Source organism: Coturnix japonica, chromosome 2 (genome assembly GCF_054131305.1).
Source record: "Coturnix japonica strain WE chromosome 2, WE-NBRP24, whole genome shotgun sequence".
Classification (NCBI taxonomy): Eukaryota; Metazoa; Chordata; class Aves; order Galliformes; family Phasianidae; genus Coturnix; species Coturnix japonica.
Window position 1 is genome coordinate 101374694 of NC_140664.1, and position 16498 is coordinate 101391191.

Sequence of the window (16498 nt, forward strand, 5' to 3'; positions counted from 1 at the left end):
GTGCAGGTGACCTAAGGGGGGATGAACACACATATATCCTTCAGTGTACTACTGATTTCTGAACACTTGTTAGAGATGGATCCTTGAGTGAGAGAAACATAGAGATAGGACCTAGCATTGATCTTTCACCTCTTTATGTCTGAATCAGGCTTTCCAATGCCCTTTTTATTAAAGCTGAACAGGGCAGGGAGCATGGGGAATATCACTAAGCATAACCACATCCCTCCCAGATAGATTCAGTACTAAAGCTAAGCAAAGCATCCACACCTACTCCCATGTGAGCCAGTACTGGGGGACTAAAACATAACTTCTCACTTTGCATACAGAGCTCAGTAACAGCAGATAAGGCTTGCTTAAAAGCAACACTCCCAAGGCTTTCGTTCTGACTAGGGTCACTACAAACACGTGGATTTTCGTACTTATGGGGGTGAGGGAATACATTTTTATCAGATCTTTTTTTCGTCCCCATCAGAAGCAAAACAGAAAAGTTCTCCTGTTTGGTTTGTCTCTGGGTTCATGAGAGATGACGTACTAACAGCAGTGTTTTAAAGGCACCTTTTACCCTATAACCCCAAAGTGCTTTCACTTCCCTTAATGAACTCAGCTTCGCAGCAGCCTGACAGCTCCATTTCACATGGGATCTAAGGGAAAGATGAAGTAATTTCTCTAAGCCATGCAGCAGAACAAAACTGACTCTGAACAGCCCAATGATTTATGCAATAGACCACACTTGCTTTTGCACAGCATCCTGTCCCAGAGCATGCTGCCACTGATGAAGTAACACTTCTCTAATTCCCGCTGCTTTCTTGGATACTATTGCACAGGAGTTTTGCAGTCCCAACCCCACAAAATGCTAAGTCAACAGTGGCTTAGGACACTCCTTACCTCAGAGGCTCAGGACCTGTGCTATTGTTTATATTACTAATGTTTCCCGGTATTGCCCTCCTTCTTTCCCATTACCGTTGGGCAAAAATGAAATAGTATTTTCAGACTAGTCACAGAGAAAAGCAGATTAGTAAGTAAAGAAAAAAAAAGTAATAAAGACATGGGGAAGGAAAATAAATATAATAAAATAAAAAATTAAAAAAATCTGTCTTCCCAATGCCTGGAACCCAGACCACCTTCTGGATTAGATGAACTTCAGATTGCTGCAATGTGATCACTGCTTGCACATGTATGTGAGCCCCAGTGAGCCCACACAAGCATTATGGCATAAGTCAAAGACAGCACCATAAAAAAATCTCAGCAAAAACATATTAAAAGCCAATTAAGCAAATAATTTGAATCAAAACGCTCTATTCCCACCACGAAAACAAAAGGCACAACACAATACCAAATAAAGAACCACAACAAGTTATCTTTGCATAAGTGGCATAAAACCTGCAGGGTCAAGAGCATTATCTTTTTGCTTGCAGCCTCAGCAAAGCTGAATATCAAAACCTTGGTGTCAATGGGCAATATTCTGATTCCCTGTGCCACCACTTTGGAAGACAAAGCTCTCAAGCACTAAGGCACCATTGGTCTATAGCAAAGTTTGGCTCTGAAATAGACTAAGCTGAAATTCTCTTGGCATACATTACACAAACAAGATGTTACAGGAATCTTGCACAGGAGGATTCGTTTTGAATTCCCCATCTTCTGCCAATACAGGATTGCACAAGATGTGGATAAGGGTGAGGAGACAAAAGAACTCATGGTCCTAAAGCTTCTCCGTGGTGTACTTGATTCAGGGGCCTGTTTTTTGCTGACCCTACATCAATGCATTTTATCTCAATAAGAGTTATCTCTACAAGAGAATCATGCTGGTGCAATGTGAAAGCACACTCTTTAGCATGATTAAATACAGCTTTTATAAGATAACTTGCCCTACAACTGGCATCTTAAACTCAAGTAAGACTAGACAACTCCTGCACTTCTTCCAAGCTAGGTTTCTTTAATCACTCAGCTCCTTGTTTCCAGCAGACTTCAATTTATTGCTCATATTTTTACTTCCCTTTATAGAGAACAAGAATTTACACTTCCCCTTCCCTTATGCACAGTCATGCATTTTGTCACTTATTGTCTACTCAAGCTCTTTCCACCACTGAGAACCTTGCGCCTATGTTTTCAAAAGCAGCGTACTGGCTCCAGAATACTTGAAAAGACAAAAGGTAGAAAGAAAAAACTTGATGAGCTCAATGGTTTTTCTAAACACAAATGGAAAGAGAAAGTTATTCCCACAGTTTCTTTAAAACTTTAGAAATTAAAGTGTAAAAGAAAGGTGTTGGACTGCCACCTCACCACATTAATATTCTGGTACATTCCTTCAGTTTCATATCCTATCCTGCTTTATACAGGAAATTTGTTCCCAATTAAACTGAAGTTTCCCAGACTAAGCGAAGACTAGAAAAACTCTTTGGGCAGATGCCGTACTGACACTGCCATCAATCTTTCCTATCCCCCATTTTCCAACACATGCCCCGTTCACAATACTAACATTCCTCTTTCCCTTAATATTTTGTATTTCAAGATTGAAGCTAGACAAGGAGCCAAAAGATAACTAGAAACAACCCTCCAGCTTCATCTCCTCAGCAGATAGAGAGGAAGCTCAGTTCCATGACTCAGTACTAAAAAAGAGTCAAATGAATGATAAGTAGGGGAATCTCCACATTAATAAATAAAAAAATAAGAATTTTTTAAAAAGGGTTATGCTGTCAAGTATTAAGGAATTAAAAGATTTGTGTAGCCAATTAGCAGATCCGGGATAAGTAGCAGTTAAACCCAGCTAATGATAAAATGAATCAGAAGAAAAATACAGTATTTCCTAATAAGCCCAATGCAAGAGGAGCGATTTTGCAAATCTCAGGACTTCAGGCAGTTTGGGTTGGTTTTTTTTTTTTAAGAGTTCTCACAGAGCACCTCTGAACAATTGCAACTGAATGAAGTTTGGTTGCAGGAAAAACGTAGGATCAAGAAATTCCATTTCAGGACATAATCTGCTGCCAGCTTCTGGACAGAGGACAAAGTTCACTGCTCTCAGTGTGTGACATTACAAACCTCAAAGTCATCTGAATTGTTGGTACTGCAAATGTACTTGTTTTCATCATTGACTTTTCCAGGCATAATTCCTGAAATCCTACGCATTCTGCAGTTATTCTGTAGCTGTTTATAGTGAGAGAGATATGGGATCACATTAGAGGCAGGGCCTTTTTATTTATTTATTGATATTAGGCACATTAGTTAGCACAAGATCAGAGAGCTAACTGTTCATGTTATTTTATTACTAACTTTCTCTTTCTCTAGGTCAAAACTGGTTTACCTCTACCACACATCACAGTCCCTGTGATTGGGCTGCTTTCAGAGCAGCAGCCACAACACTTACTGTGTTCAGAAGCAGAGTTTACCTCTTTACTTTACTGTTTTTACTCTCAATGATTAAGTTTAATAATCCCCACACATCTCCACTCACTGAGACAATGGCTCAGCACCAGCAGAACCCACCACAGACATTAAGCAGAAGCATTCCCTAAGCCACTACATACTCAGTTCTGGGCTAATCCTCCTGTAAGGTGAAAAAGATGCCTACATCCCAAAAGATTTCTTGCTTCCCTTGCAGCAAGTGGAGCACATCCTTACCTTCACTCCTCATCCTTTCCTACCTCAGTCACATGCGGCCTTTCCAGCAAAGAAAAACATTAACACCAAAAACAGTTTCCAGGGCCTATCAATAATAAAGTTAGCTTTGGTACTTGAAGTGAGGCTGGTAAGGTCCACATAATCATACAAAAAGCAAAGCTCAATTTCTGCCAATACCAACAAATTTTAGACCTGCACTTAGCACGATCCTGCTTCAGCACAACCTCATCAGCACCAAACCATGCAGGCCTCTCCAGGTTTGTCAACTTGAGCCTCTTCACCAGCAGCTTTGAGTTGCAGCCCTTCATCTGCTCAGCATTTTGCTTTAAGATGAAAAAGCAGATATACAAGGCATACACTATGTTCTCAAACAATTACAACTGCCAAGAGGAAGGCTCTGAAAGGCCATCGGTAATGAAGGGAGAACAGCACTGGTCCTCTTGTTGTTCATAGTTCTTGTCTGTTGGAGCTGCTTGTGGACTGAAGAACATGTGCAGCTGTGACTGTGAATAAGCAGCACACTTTGCCATCACTTCATATGGCTGACACGCAACCCAAGACAAAAACCAGTGTCAGCCGAGAGCGTACACTTATGATGTTATTAATAGCAGAGAAGTGATGCGGTCACTATGTGCTTTCTAGCATAAGCTTATAAGGCAGAAAGTTCTTACCTGCCTGGCCACCCTCCGAGCCTCCCAGTAAGGTTTAGAATCTTCTACAGCTTTCCCAATCTTCTTTACCAGTTCATCCAGTTTTACTGTTGCTTCAACCAGCACAGATCGGAACTTCTGGCGTGCATCCTTCAAAATGTTGCAAAGCAGGAAAAAAGGGGAAAAAAAAATCCAAAGATTAGAGCTTTAAAATTTATGTCTGGTTTGTCCTCTGTAATGCTATAATGCAACAGAAAGCACAGCAATGATAGCAGGATAGCAAAGCCCTAGGCTGAAACAAGTGAGCATTCGCTCAAATACAGCAGCTGCGGACACAGAAACAGAGGGAAAAATCTGCTTACCCTTGTAAGGCCTCAAGTAGGCAAGGATCTCCAGTGAGATACCCTCGCCTCCACTGCCAACCCTTAAATGAGGTCTAGGAAGGGACGGATCCTGGCTCCACCACTTCCAGTCACTTAGGAGCACTGCAAGCAGCTGAGCTCCCCTGGGTTGGCTCTGCCTTCCCACCAGGTGCTCAGTGACTGATTCGGGCTGTGACTTCGCATTTCCACCGCACTCTTTCCAAAGGGACACTTGCCAGAAGGCTCCCTGATCTTGCTTCACCAATTTTGATGGCTGGATTTTTACTAAAGATTTTTCAACACAATTTTTAGCATCCTACTCACTCCATGTGCCTTTCCTTTCACTAACCAAGCTGGGTTAGCAGACAGGCCTAATCCCACAGCAAGTTGGCACTCAAACAGGATCAGCATCTCCTACACTTCAGCACATGTCCCACCCCAATAAGCGTCATCAGTAGAGGCACCATTTCATAGTGCAGATGAGGACAGAAAGGATTTGCTTTCTGCGGGAGGAAGAATCAGATTCTTCCCACATGGCAGTGGTGTATTTTCAAGTCAGCTCCTCCTTCAGTTTTATAAACACTTCAAGAGAGACAAAAAAAAAACAAACCTTCCAGGCCATTGAAGAAAGATTATCCATCATTAAAGCCTGTCTTTTCAGACAAGGTTTGTACCGCCTGATACAGGTTTAACTTTCCATTTGATCACTAATTGTTATATTTAAGAACCGTAAATTCCACCTTCTTCCATATGAGAAGAGTTGCCCTTTATGTGATTAGCTGAAGAGGTTACATTTCTTCTTCTTTTCCGCTCCACTGAAACTTCCACACCATTAAGCAGAGCAATCCTGATTTCAATCTCAGTATCCAACCCGGACTCTAAATCAATGGTTCCGTTGCAGAGAGATGCAAATATAGGCTGAGATCTGGCCCAGGGTTTAAAGAGTCTGAGAGGAAGGGCCATGTGAGCTACTGACAAGCCTTGTAATTCTAATTAGAGACCAGGATTTAGGCAGACTGCTAGAGGGATGTGCTGATAAATCAGGAAGCAGCTGGCTTGAAGATGTGCTCTAATTGAGGAAGGTTTCATCATTACTGCTGAGGATCTCTAGAATGCACCACTGTTTATTCATTGAAAGAATTAATATACATTGGAGCCTGCAACCACGCTCACAGAAGTGGAAAAATCTGCAACAGTACATTAGTTTCATAGAAAAGGAAACATACTTCAATAAAAGCTGATTTGGTTCCTTTTCAGGGTTATTCAAAACCTTAAACAGCACCAGTAGTATTTTTTCCTCTGGTGCAAAAAAGCCTTTCTTTTTTAAGGTGCTCCAGTTTATTCTAAGGAAATACATGGGTGGCAGAGCCAAAACAGAGACATTATTGTAAAAACTTGAATCTAGTCAATAATCCAAGGATGAAGTGATGAAGTGAAAGGATGAAGTGTATCACTCAAACAATATGTATAGAGTCAATGAGTTCCTCAGTGAGAAGAGGTTGAATCATTTCTAAGGTCTGGTTTTCAACTTGTGCAAGCTGTGTATCTGGATGCCAGGTATGGAAAATGAATAAAGGAAAAACAAACATAAATGCATCAAGCTTAAAAAAAAAATAAGCCCTCATGTAGCACATCATCAAAAAATTCAGTTCCCATGTCAGTAAGATAAGCACTTGGAACAAAGCAATCTGACAACAGCAACTTAGTACTACCGCTAGCAAATCTGTGCTTACAGACCAGGGCTTCATCTCCTACGAGCAGGGCACAGCTCCCCTGAAACACATGGCTATATCAGTGTGCTGGCAGGACATCTATAGATGTCAGCAGCCAAGGGACAGCAGAAATCTTCCCTGGCAGGCAATCCAGAGAAGTTCAAATAAGAAATACAGCCATACCAGCTGGTTTTACTCTTCATGCAAAGGACCATAATCACCCCACATAGAGAAACTGTGGCTCCCCATCCCAGGAGGCAATCAAGGTCAGGTTGGATGGGGCCCTAGCCAACCTGATCCAGTGGGTGGCAGCCCTGCCCATGGCAGGGGGTAGGCAGTGCATGGGCTTTAAGGTCCCTTCCAACTTAAGCCATTCCATGTCTATAAACACTCACTCCAAAAATGTACGAGCTCACCATCAGCACGGTGATGCAATATCCCCATGGTTCCAAGCACTGGTGAAGCCTTCCACACCATCCTCATTGCTCATCGAGTCCTGCAGTGTGTTGAGCACCCTGTGAGTGTTACTACTGAGCTGCAGACTTGCTACACTCAGTCTTCCACCCAGCGCCACAAATACCAGAGAAAGAAAACTCCTGCAGTTCCCTGCCATCAGAAGAACCAAGACAGCACAGCATATGTTGTGCAGCTTTTCTAGCACAATCCTCAGCTTCTAGCTTCTGTACTTCTTGAACTTACAGCCTTCCTAACTAGACTCCCACTCCACATCTTTATTTCATTCACAAAGGCTGCCCTATGCCCATCCTGACAATTTGGTGTGTAGAACCTCTGACAACCCATTATACCAGCCTGGAGGTGCATGTGCAGTGAGGATTCTTCAGAGAAGAGCTTTGTGCTTTCATGACATAAGCTCAGAAAACTACCACTAGAAGTAAAGGAAGAAGCCCTTCCTTACTCATCCAAAGACAAAAGCAGACGGCAAAATAAGTACCGTAACACCAATCCCCATGTAGAAGCCATTTCCTACGGAAACAAACAGATAATACAGACAGGGAAAGAGATCTTAGTGCTGGACAAATCCAACACACGCAAATATCACGCTCTCAAAGACAACAGGAAGAAGGGCTGCTGAGCTGCTCCTCCCTCTGCTGAGCACTCTTTGCTGGGATGCCGAAAAACACTGCATGGGGTGGCTGATGGCCCTACAGATAAATTTCCCCAGCCCACTCAGGTATGCACAGAATGAGATTCCCAATGCTGACAGGCCGTTTTTCTAAAACCCGGACTTGGATCTTTGCTTTAAAAATAAAAAGAAGATTCTTACATGGGACGTGGTCTAAATATGAAGCTTCAGCCCTATAAACCAAACATATGAAGGGGGAAGTGGAAAGGACAGCCCTTCCTCTTTTGCAAGGGGTTCCCATGCTGACAGGGCTTACAAGTGACAGCACCACGGCAGACGCAACTCTTTCCTGTGATACTGTTCAACATCAACCCAGAGTAACCTTTAGGACAAATGTGGGACTAAAAGGAGCACAAAGCCTCACAGATTGGGACTAGAGGATCTAGACAAGCATACAAGAAGGATCCTAAACAAATCCCACTTAAAGAAACACGGCTGGAAGTAGCACTGCTTAACTCTAGTTTTTGTGTGCAATCGTTGTCCCTTAATAAACACTAGCAGGCTTGAAGTTCCAGCAACACAAAAGCTGTAACAAAAACCACATTGGGATTGCTAGGATTCCAGTGGTAATTTTAATGGTATGTGCTGCATTTTTCCCCCTGCAATGCTGCCAGAGGTTCCCTTGATTGATCTGCTGCAGCTGAATCGTACCTCTAGGAGCTGGTCAACAATACACAGGGGTTAGATGGATGGGCACGTCGTGTACATTTGCTAAGTGCATTTCCAGGCTCCCGATGAGAGCTCCCATGCAGATGTGTTCCCAGTAAACAGGAAAAATACTGAAATAGCAAGGCACTGCTCAAACTTGTATGTGGTCAAAACCTGCTTCTATTTCCACTGCAAGATGTTTCCGACACCTCTTCAGAGAGGCTTCCAACACAATCAGGGACACGGAGAAAGCCAAGTGTTCAATCCTCTGGAGGGCCTTTATCATCCCTTTGTTGTGTCAGTAACGCTCAGTGTTGCACTTAGTAAGAGTGGCTTGAGGGGTTTTAAATGAAGCCAATCAAAGATTCATTAACAGGCAATACATTAAGGGAACACAACTACCAGCCACTCGGTGCCCTTTATTGGCTCTGCAAGTCCTGAACAGGCTGTGAGTACTGTAAGGTCAGGGCAGTCCTTCAGGTTTTAGTGGGATAGGCCAAAAGAGCAAAAAATGAGCGATTATACCAACTAAAAGAATAGATTTAGCCAACTTCTACATTTCTCAAGTCATGCCACGCATGTAAAATCACACCTCTCACAGGGTGATTCGGGTACAGATTTTTATTATTATTATTGTTATTTGTTTTAAGAAGGTAGGCTGATCAACTCCAAATGGGATCCCTCATTTTGTCACCTCTGTGAGCGGCCAACTCCAATAGCTCTGACATCATTAAAACACAGACACGCCTGTGGCTGCACTGGGAGAGTGCAACGTCACAATCCTAGAGGCATTTACTGATGTTAGCCCCAGTTTTCTATCGGGTAAACATGACCATTTTGCAGATGTAGACCTGAGGCACAGTGAAAATGAAAGCAAGGGATTTACAAACACATAATGCCTACAGCATTTTTCCTGTTATTGGGATCTGGAAAGAGCCAGCGTGCACAGCAATCCAGCTGGAGAAGCTATGCAAAGCTGCAGGAAGTCCAAAGCAGACTCAGATGCCACAAGGTTACTCTTCCTGCTTATTAGAGAGCACTTCAAGTCATGAAAACATGAGGGTTTTTTCCTGATCTTCCTTCAAAGAAATGTACCCTCCATTCGCTTTTTCAGATCATCGAAGAAATATCCAACAGTGGGAATGAATGGACCACAAAGTAATACCATGAGATGTACTATATCAGCTTCCTGTAACGTAAATAGCCTAATGATGCTGTGCTCCCATTAACGTCAACTATTATAAAGTCAACTACCACATTATTCACTCCGTATTTTCAATAACGGAAGAACAGGATAAATATAACTCCATTGTTCGTAAGGAATAAAAAAAAAAGCTCATCATCTAATGAACCATCTCGCAACAGCAGCAACAACACAGACAAGAAATAGGCAACACGAGGGGCAAGCAGCCAAAATTTCAAAGGCAAATCCAGCACAGCTCTCCCAGAAGCCCATGTTCTTCAGCAGCACTCAAGGATTTCAGAACTGGGATCACTGTTTCAAAGACTCGGCTCCTCCTTCCCAACTGTGGATTTATCCTGTAAGAGAGCTGGGCCAAAGCAGCCTTTTCTGTCTGCAGAATAACAGCAAGGCCTTATACTTTGCAAAAAACATAATCTAGAAATGTCCATTTAAATTGCATCTATCAACAGCTACATATATACATATACATAGTAATACATGGATATATATAGTACTACTCCTGAGGGGAGCTGGAATGCATTTAATTGGTAGTGCTGCACTTAAAAAGATCAACTAGCATACTGCTTTTTTAAGTTCACTCTTAAAATACAAATGAAGCCAGTAGCACAGAGTGCTTTCCACAGCTGAAATATAGTTTAATTCTGCATAACAAATAGTCCTCAGCTCCACCAAGTCTATTTGCCAATAAATTCACGATCTACACGCCAGAAACAGAAAATAAAGAAGAAAATTGCCACACAACAAGCTCAGAGATCACTGCACCCTGTCCAGCTGAATGGAACAGCTGGATATAGTATTCAAAATACTGTTATGCTATCGAAATTATTTAGGAACTAAAGTAAAACATTGTGCCAGCTTTCCTCTAACAGCGTTTTCAACCCACAGTACCACAGGTTTTATCTTTTGTTTTGCAGATAACAAAAGAAAACTTAGATGTACAAGTGGGCCAATTAATTCATATTAGATCCACGGTGCTGAGCCTTCCAGAACGGATGAGCAGCTGAAACTCAAATCAACCACTCCAGAACACACCACTGGATTTTTAAACAGCCTAGAACACCCCTTTCTCCCCTGAGTAGGAAGTCTTTTCTTTCAGCTCCTCAACTTTCCATCTTGGCAGGCGTTTTTATACCAAAGATCTTTTAACCAACCAAACTTTCACTGCTGATAATCGCAAGAAGCCAAACCCAAGGGAGCCACTTGTGAAAGCAGAACTTGTCTTAGTTTCGTTTCAAAACCTAAAAATAGGGTTTCGCAGTGGAAGAGGCTGGGTGTTCCACTTAGGGCTTCCACTCCGTCAGCATCACTCACACCTTTCAAATCTACCATCAGTTCCTTGCTGCCAAATAACCTCTTGGGATAACCATACAGGAGGGAACCTGCTCAAAAACCTCTTTTGGTTGTTTACAAACCCCAACAAGCACAGAAGGAAAATGCAAGGATGAAGCTCCTACCTCCAGTTCCGTCTCCCTCCGATTGATTACATCTGTAGATTGATTCAGCTTTTCCAGCTCCCCCTGAAAAGAAAGGAAGAAAATGTTGAATGTGTATGAAGAAATCTGAGGGAAATGTTTCTGAGAACGACCGTTCAGCATACCCACAGAAAGCTCACAAGGGCCGTGGGCTTATATATGTAATGAAAACAGGAAAACCTGAGACACTTGGAACAACTTTGCCACTGGTCTTCTATTCTGCAACCTAAAAGAAAAATAATCAGAGCAGCTCTACAGCTTTATTTTAAGGCAGTATGTTTCCTGTTCTGGCCTATTCCTCACAAGTAAAAATAAACATCAAGTAGAGTCATTTCTGTTCCTGTTAAAGGGAGCCAGCATCTGCTACCTGGAACAGGCACCCCCAAATATATCAGCATCACATTAGTCCTATCACAGGAGATACAACAGAAGGAATAGACAGCCAGCCCTGTGCTCTGGATTTTGGCAAGCCGCTCTATAACACAAGCAGTCAGCGGGACAGATGACGATGTTTCTTAAGCCTGCCTTCCAGCCAACATTTTGATCTCGAACAGCAAAAGCAAAGGTGTTAAACCCTCTGAATAAATACGTACTAGAGGCAAAACTAGAGGAGCCCTCCCCCACTCGGCAGGGACTCCTCACGGCCAGCAGAGACGAAACGCGGACCCGGACCCAAAAATACACAGGCAGCAGGTCACGGCTTGGTTAAGGGGAGAGAAAAAATCGCTTGTATAAAACGCGACGGAATCCAAAGCCTTCCGAACGGCACCGGCACAAGGGAAACGGCAGCTGCCATTACAGCTCCTTCGGAACAAGAATTAAAACACTACGCCATCTCCTACCCCACCCCGTTCCCATCCCCGCATTTCGGGGTGCCGGCCCCGCTCCGCAGCCAAGGTCACGGCCGACGGCAGCCGGGGAGGGGTCCGCACAGCGACAAAGCGCAGCCCCGGGCCGCTCGTGAAGAGAACCGTCCGTCTCCGTACGCGGGGAGGGATCGGCCGGAGGTCCCTCACCTGGATGCGGGGATCCACCTCCTCCTCCTCGGGCCGCGGGGCCTCCTCGGCGGCACGGCCGCGCCTGCCCCCCGGCTCCATGGCGGCTCCCGCCCGCCGCTGCCCGCTCGGCTCCGGCTGCCGCTCAGCGGCCACCTCGGCGCGGCCCCGCCTCCGGGGAAACCCCTCCCTGCCCGCGGCCCCCCCGGCCCTTTGTGCCTGGAGAAGGAAAAGAGGGTAAAATTTCCCCGCTCTTTCCTTCCCCTTTATTTTTTAGCCTCTTTTTTCTTCTGTTCTTTTGTCGTTCCTCCCGGCCCCGCCGGGCACGGCAGGCCCACGCACGTCCACTGCGCGGAGCCGAGGTGAGCGATTTCAGGTGCTGGGGAAAGCCAACCACACCTCACACCGCTCCTTTTGCCTCCTTTTCTGTCTCTCCTATTCCTACAGGCTCTGCTGGTGAGCTTGTAGCAAAGAAAAGGGAAGGAAAGTAGTATTCAAGCTCGTCCAAATAGCTTAAATCCTGAGAGATGGGATGCCACACAGACTGGTTTGAGCAGTGGGCACACGTGAACCCTATGAGGTTCAACAAGTCCAAGTCTTGCACCTGGGTTGTGGCAACCCACACTATGAATGCAAGCTGGGGAATGTAAGGATGGAGCGCAGCCCTCCTAGATAGTACCTGGGGGTACTGGTGGATGGGAAGTTAGACATGAGCCAACAGTGTGCCCTCACAGCCCAGAAAGTCAACTGTATCCTGGACTGAATCAAAAGAAACGTGGACAGCAGGGTAAGGAAGGTGATCTGGCCCCACTGATCTGCACTGGTGAGGCCTCACGTGGTGTACAGTGTCCATATGTGGAGTCCTCAGTACAGGAGAGACATGGACCTGTTGGAGCACATCCACAGGAGAGCCACGAAGATGAGATCAACCACCTCCCCTGCGAAGACAGGCTGAGAGAGATGGGACTGTTCAGCCTGGAGAAGAGAAGACTGTGGGGAGACCTGAGAGTGGCCATTTGGTATCTAAAGGGGCCTGTAAGAAGGCAGGGGACAGGCTCTTTAATACAGTCTGTTGTGATAGGACAAAAGGGAAATGGTTTCAAACTAAAAGAGTGGAGATTTAGATTGGATGTAAGGAAGTTTTTCACAATAAGGGTGTTGAGGCACTGGTACAGGTTGTCCAGAGAGGTGGTAGATGTGCCATCCCTGATGACACTCAAGGTCAGGCTGTACAGGGCTCTGAGCTCCTGATTCAGCTGTAGGTATCTCTGCTCATTGCAGATGACCTCCAAGGGTCCCTTTCCAGCTCAATGATTCTTTGATTCTGTGTTCTATGAAAGAAACTGGAAAAATCAAAACAATGTGGGAAGAAAGAAAATGGCACAAACATTTGAACAGTGTATAAACATGCAAAGTTATACCATCAATCCAAACTAATCAAGGAACAGAGGTGTTGCAAAACGCAGATGGGCTGTTCACATCTTCATTTCTCACAGCAAGAGAAACTGTGTAAAGAAAAAGAAAACATCACCACACAAAAGTGGTTTGTTCCTGTTGATTGCCATTAAGGGAATTCAATGTGTGCAAACAATACAGAGCTCCAGAGTCTCCAGGTCTCTCATGTGGCTCATGTGTTTCAACATCCAAAGCTCTGGTCATCCTAAAAACCACAAAGCAGCTTCTGGAAGGGTTAATGCTGGCAATCCTACTGTAGAGAACACAGCCGTGTAGAAGAGCTAGGGTAGCTTTGTCCTATTTCTCCAGGACCTGGGTGGTCTGAACCATTACACAAAAAGCGCTACTTGCTACTTGGGGTACCAAAATGTTATGACATGGACTGTGCTCTTCCCAAGGGATTTATCATGTCTGAGAGAGAACCCCATTCTTCCACTGCCACTGTGACAGCCCCAGAGATTACCAGAACTCAGAATCAAGCCAAATCCATCAATCTGCCACCATCGTGTCAGAGCAAGCTGTTTCTCTCCTCGTTTGTGCTTGGAGTTAGTGTACTGGGAGAGCTGCCCGCACAGCTTGGCTCTGTGCAAGAGATGGTACGAATGCACATCCCCTTTCCCCACAGCTCCAAAGGCTCACGCACAGCCCCCAAGGCTTCTGAGATCAATTTGAATTAAGCCAGTGCATCAGGGAGGTTTATTTTCAAGAAATTGCTGAAGAATGAACAGATCACAAGTCTGACATCACTAAGGCACAAACAGAAAAATAGCCTTGAGGGGGGAATTTGAAGAGAAAGGGAGACCACTCAGAGTGCATGAATATCGATAAAAGACTCAAGAATATTATTTGCATCATCGGTTTTCTCTGTTTCCCATGAATTAGTTTTGACTGAAACCACTGTCACATGCAATGGGGCAGAGGGCCCCAGGAGTGCATGAGCAGCCCTACTGCACAGCACGTAGGCAGGGCCCATGCTCTGCTTATGGCAATACGGCACAAGACATCAACGGCAGATGATGACATTTGGGTATTGCTTTCACAAAGTCATGAGTCATCTCATCCCAGCAAATCTCCTACATGATGTGTCAAAAGTAAGAAACTTCGCCCAAAAAAGACAGCCAGTCATGCTGACCTTTTTCGATTCCCTTACATGCACAAAGGCAGCTGAGTAAAGCCTGCACGGGGTTTGACCAAGGCAGCCTGTGCACTTTCTCCTACATCAATATTTCAAGTCCTGGTCTGAAGCACTCAGTGTTCAACTATCAAGCGAGGTTCAGGCAGGAAAGAACAGGGCTCTCTGTTGTTAATGGTATTCTGGAGTGGCCACAGCAGGGGATTAGCACCGAGTGATGGGGCCAAGCTGTGGCTCAACACAAGTTACTCTGGAGGTGGTACAGCTCATCTGAAAAGCACCAGTACAGGGAGAGTCATGGTCCAACTCACTTTAACAACTGTTTTAATCACACCAGACAATGCATCTGTGTTGTGCAATGTGACAGCTGCTGTTTGGGGTACAATCTTTACCATTATTGCCAGATGTGGAGTATAGAAACCTCTGGGCAAGGGCCATGCTCTGGCCAAGCAGCAGTCTTACCTTCAAGAGTAGATAACCCCATTTTTTGGCCCCACAGAAATTCTCAGTGTATAGGCAGCAGTTGGCAGGGAAAAGCAGGCAAGGGAGGAGTACAGAGAGAATTTTCTCCCTTGTTCTGGAGGGTGTTTCATGGACTAAGTATTACATTGTCTGATTAGACACTGGGGAAATAGAAGTTGCATTTTAAGTAAAATCAGCCAGGATGTGTCAGTGAGGGACCACTTAGGGAAACATACCAATGACTGCAGTTAATTTAGCAGAGGAAAAAAAAATATCCAAGTGAATGGATAGTGCAATTCTACATGTATCTGATGTTTGGTACATCTTGAATGGATTCAAAAGAAAGGCTGGGTTGGGCTGTTCTGTTGTTTTGATGTGTGGTGTTTTTCAAGTCTATCTTACATTCAGATTTGTGCTTGTACTGTTCCAAAAGCTTGATTCTGCCCAAGCACTAGAGGGAAGAGCTTAAAATACAAATCAAAGCTGCATCTCCTTCCTCAGAAACAAGTTTTACTATCTCCTTTTTGAATGCTGATAACATATTGAGCAGAGTTCAGGACTAATTGGCACATATCTGATTACTGAAGACACATTCATGGTTCCTGGAAAACCTTGTGGAGAAAATTGACCGAGACACCGCCTTGCTTACAGAATATTGCCTCTCTTTCCTCAAGGGGACCAGAAAAATAGTTCTGCTCTGAAAATTCTTCAGCTTTTGTTGATTATGATGCCAGAGGCTAATTTCCCATTGGCCTCAAATATTGAAGCGTTATAGCAATTTAAGTAAATTACCATCAAATAAACACAGAAGTATAAACAGTCCAATTCTAACCAAGTACATAAAACTTGGCTCTCAAAATACACTTATGGGCGTAAAATCCTCTAAATAATTGCTATAACTGAACTAATCCTGAAGACCGCTTTAGTGATTTTACACGCTAACTTTGACAACATTACACCATGTATTAGTTCAGCCCAGAGAGTTCTTGTGTTAAACCAAGTCACCATCTCTCTCTTCTAAACTGCAGCAAAGACACTGCTCTTCCAGCATTCAAGCCCCATATGCTTTGCTGCTTCTCAGAAGTATACTGTGCGTGTTGGAAACATTTTTAAGCACTAAGATTTCGCCCACAAACCCAGTACATTTAAAGATCCAATCCTTCAAGTCTTAAATCTTACAGATAAGAGGCCAAGCCCTTGCTTTATATTTGGAGATACAGACTGCATTTACTGAAGGCTTTAATACTCTGTGTATCCCAGGAATTTGAACACTTCTGAAGTGATCAGAATCAAACTTTCTCTGGCTTTTTCTCAGTCTATATCTGAGAACTGTTATCACAGTTCTATATTCCTGATGTTAGCAGCATGATCTCTCTCTGTGTTTTAGGAAGCACTAAAAATCAAGCATTCTTTTTTACGGCACCACATTATGATGCTATCACCTTACGAACTTGCACACAAGCAGGGAACACAAAGATACGTTAATGGGCCTTGAGCATCTATGGAACAAAAAAAAAGTGATGTGCTATTCCACCTACAAGGAATATATTTAAAGAAAATGCTACATCCCAAAATACCATTTAGTTCATTTCTTTTTAACAAACATCGCTTAAGGATGAATAAAAATACCCTCTAGTCTTTCAAGGC

At 43.9% G+C, this 16498-nt stretch overlaps 1 protein-coding gene across 1 annotated transcript in view; it reads right to left on the reverse strand.

The window, feature by feature from the left end:
• SH3BP5 (SH3 domain binding protein 5) overlaps positions 1-11924 on the reverse strand; it is a 35639-nt gene extending 23715 nt beyond the window's left edge. Inside the window, exons 1-3 of the mRNA XM_015854066.2 lie at positions 11824-11924; positions 10790-10852; positions 4287-4415 (exon numbers count right to left, since the gene is read on the reverse strand). Coding sequence (XP_015709552.2) covers positions 4287-4415; positions 10790-10852; positions 11824-11904 — 273 coding nt within the window. The 5' untranslated portion in view covers positions 11905-11924. The remainder of the gene's footprint in view (positions 1-4286; positions 4416-10789; positions 10853-11823) is intronic.
• Between the last annotated feature and the right edge of the window lie 4574 nt (positions 11925-16498).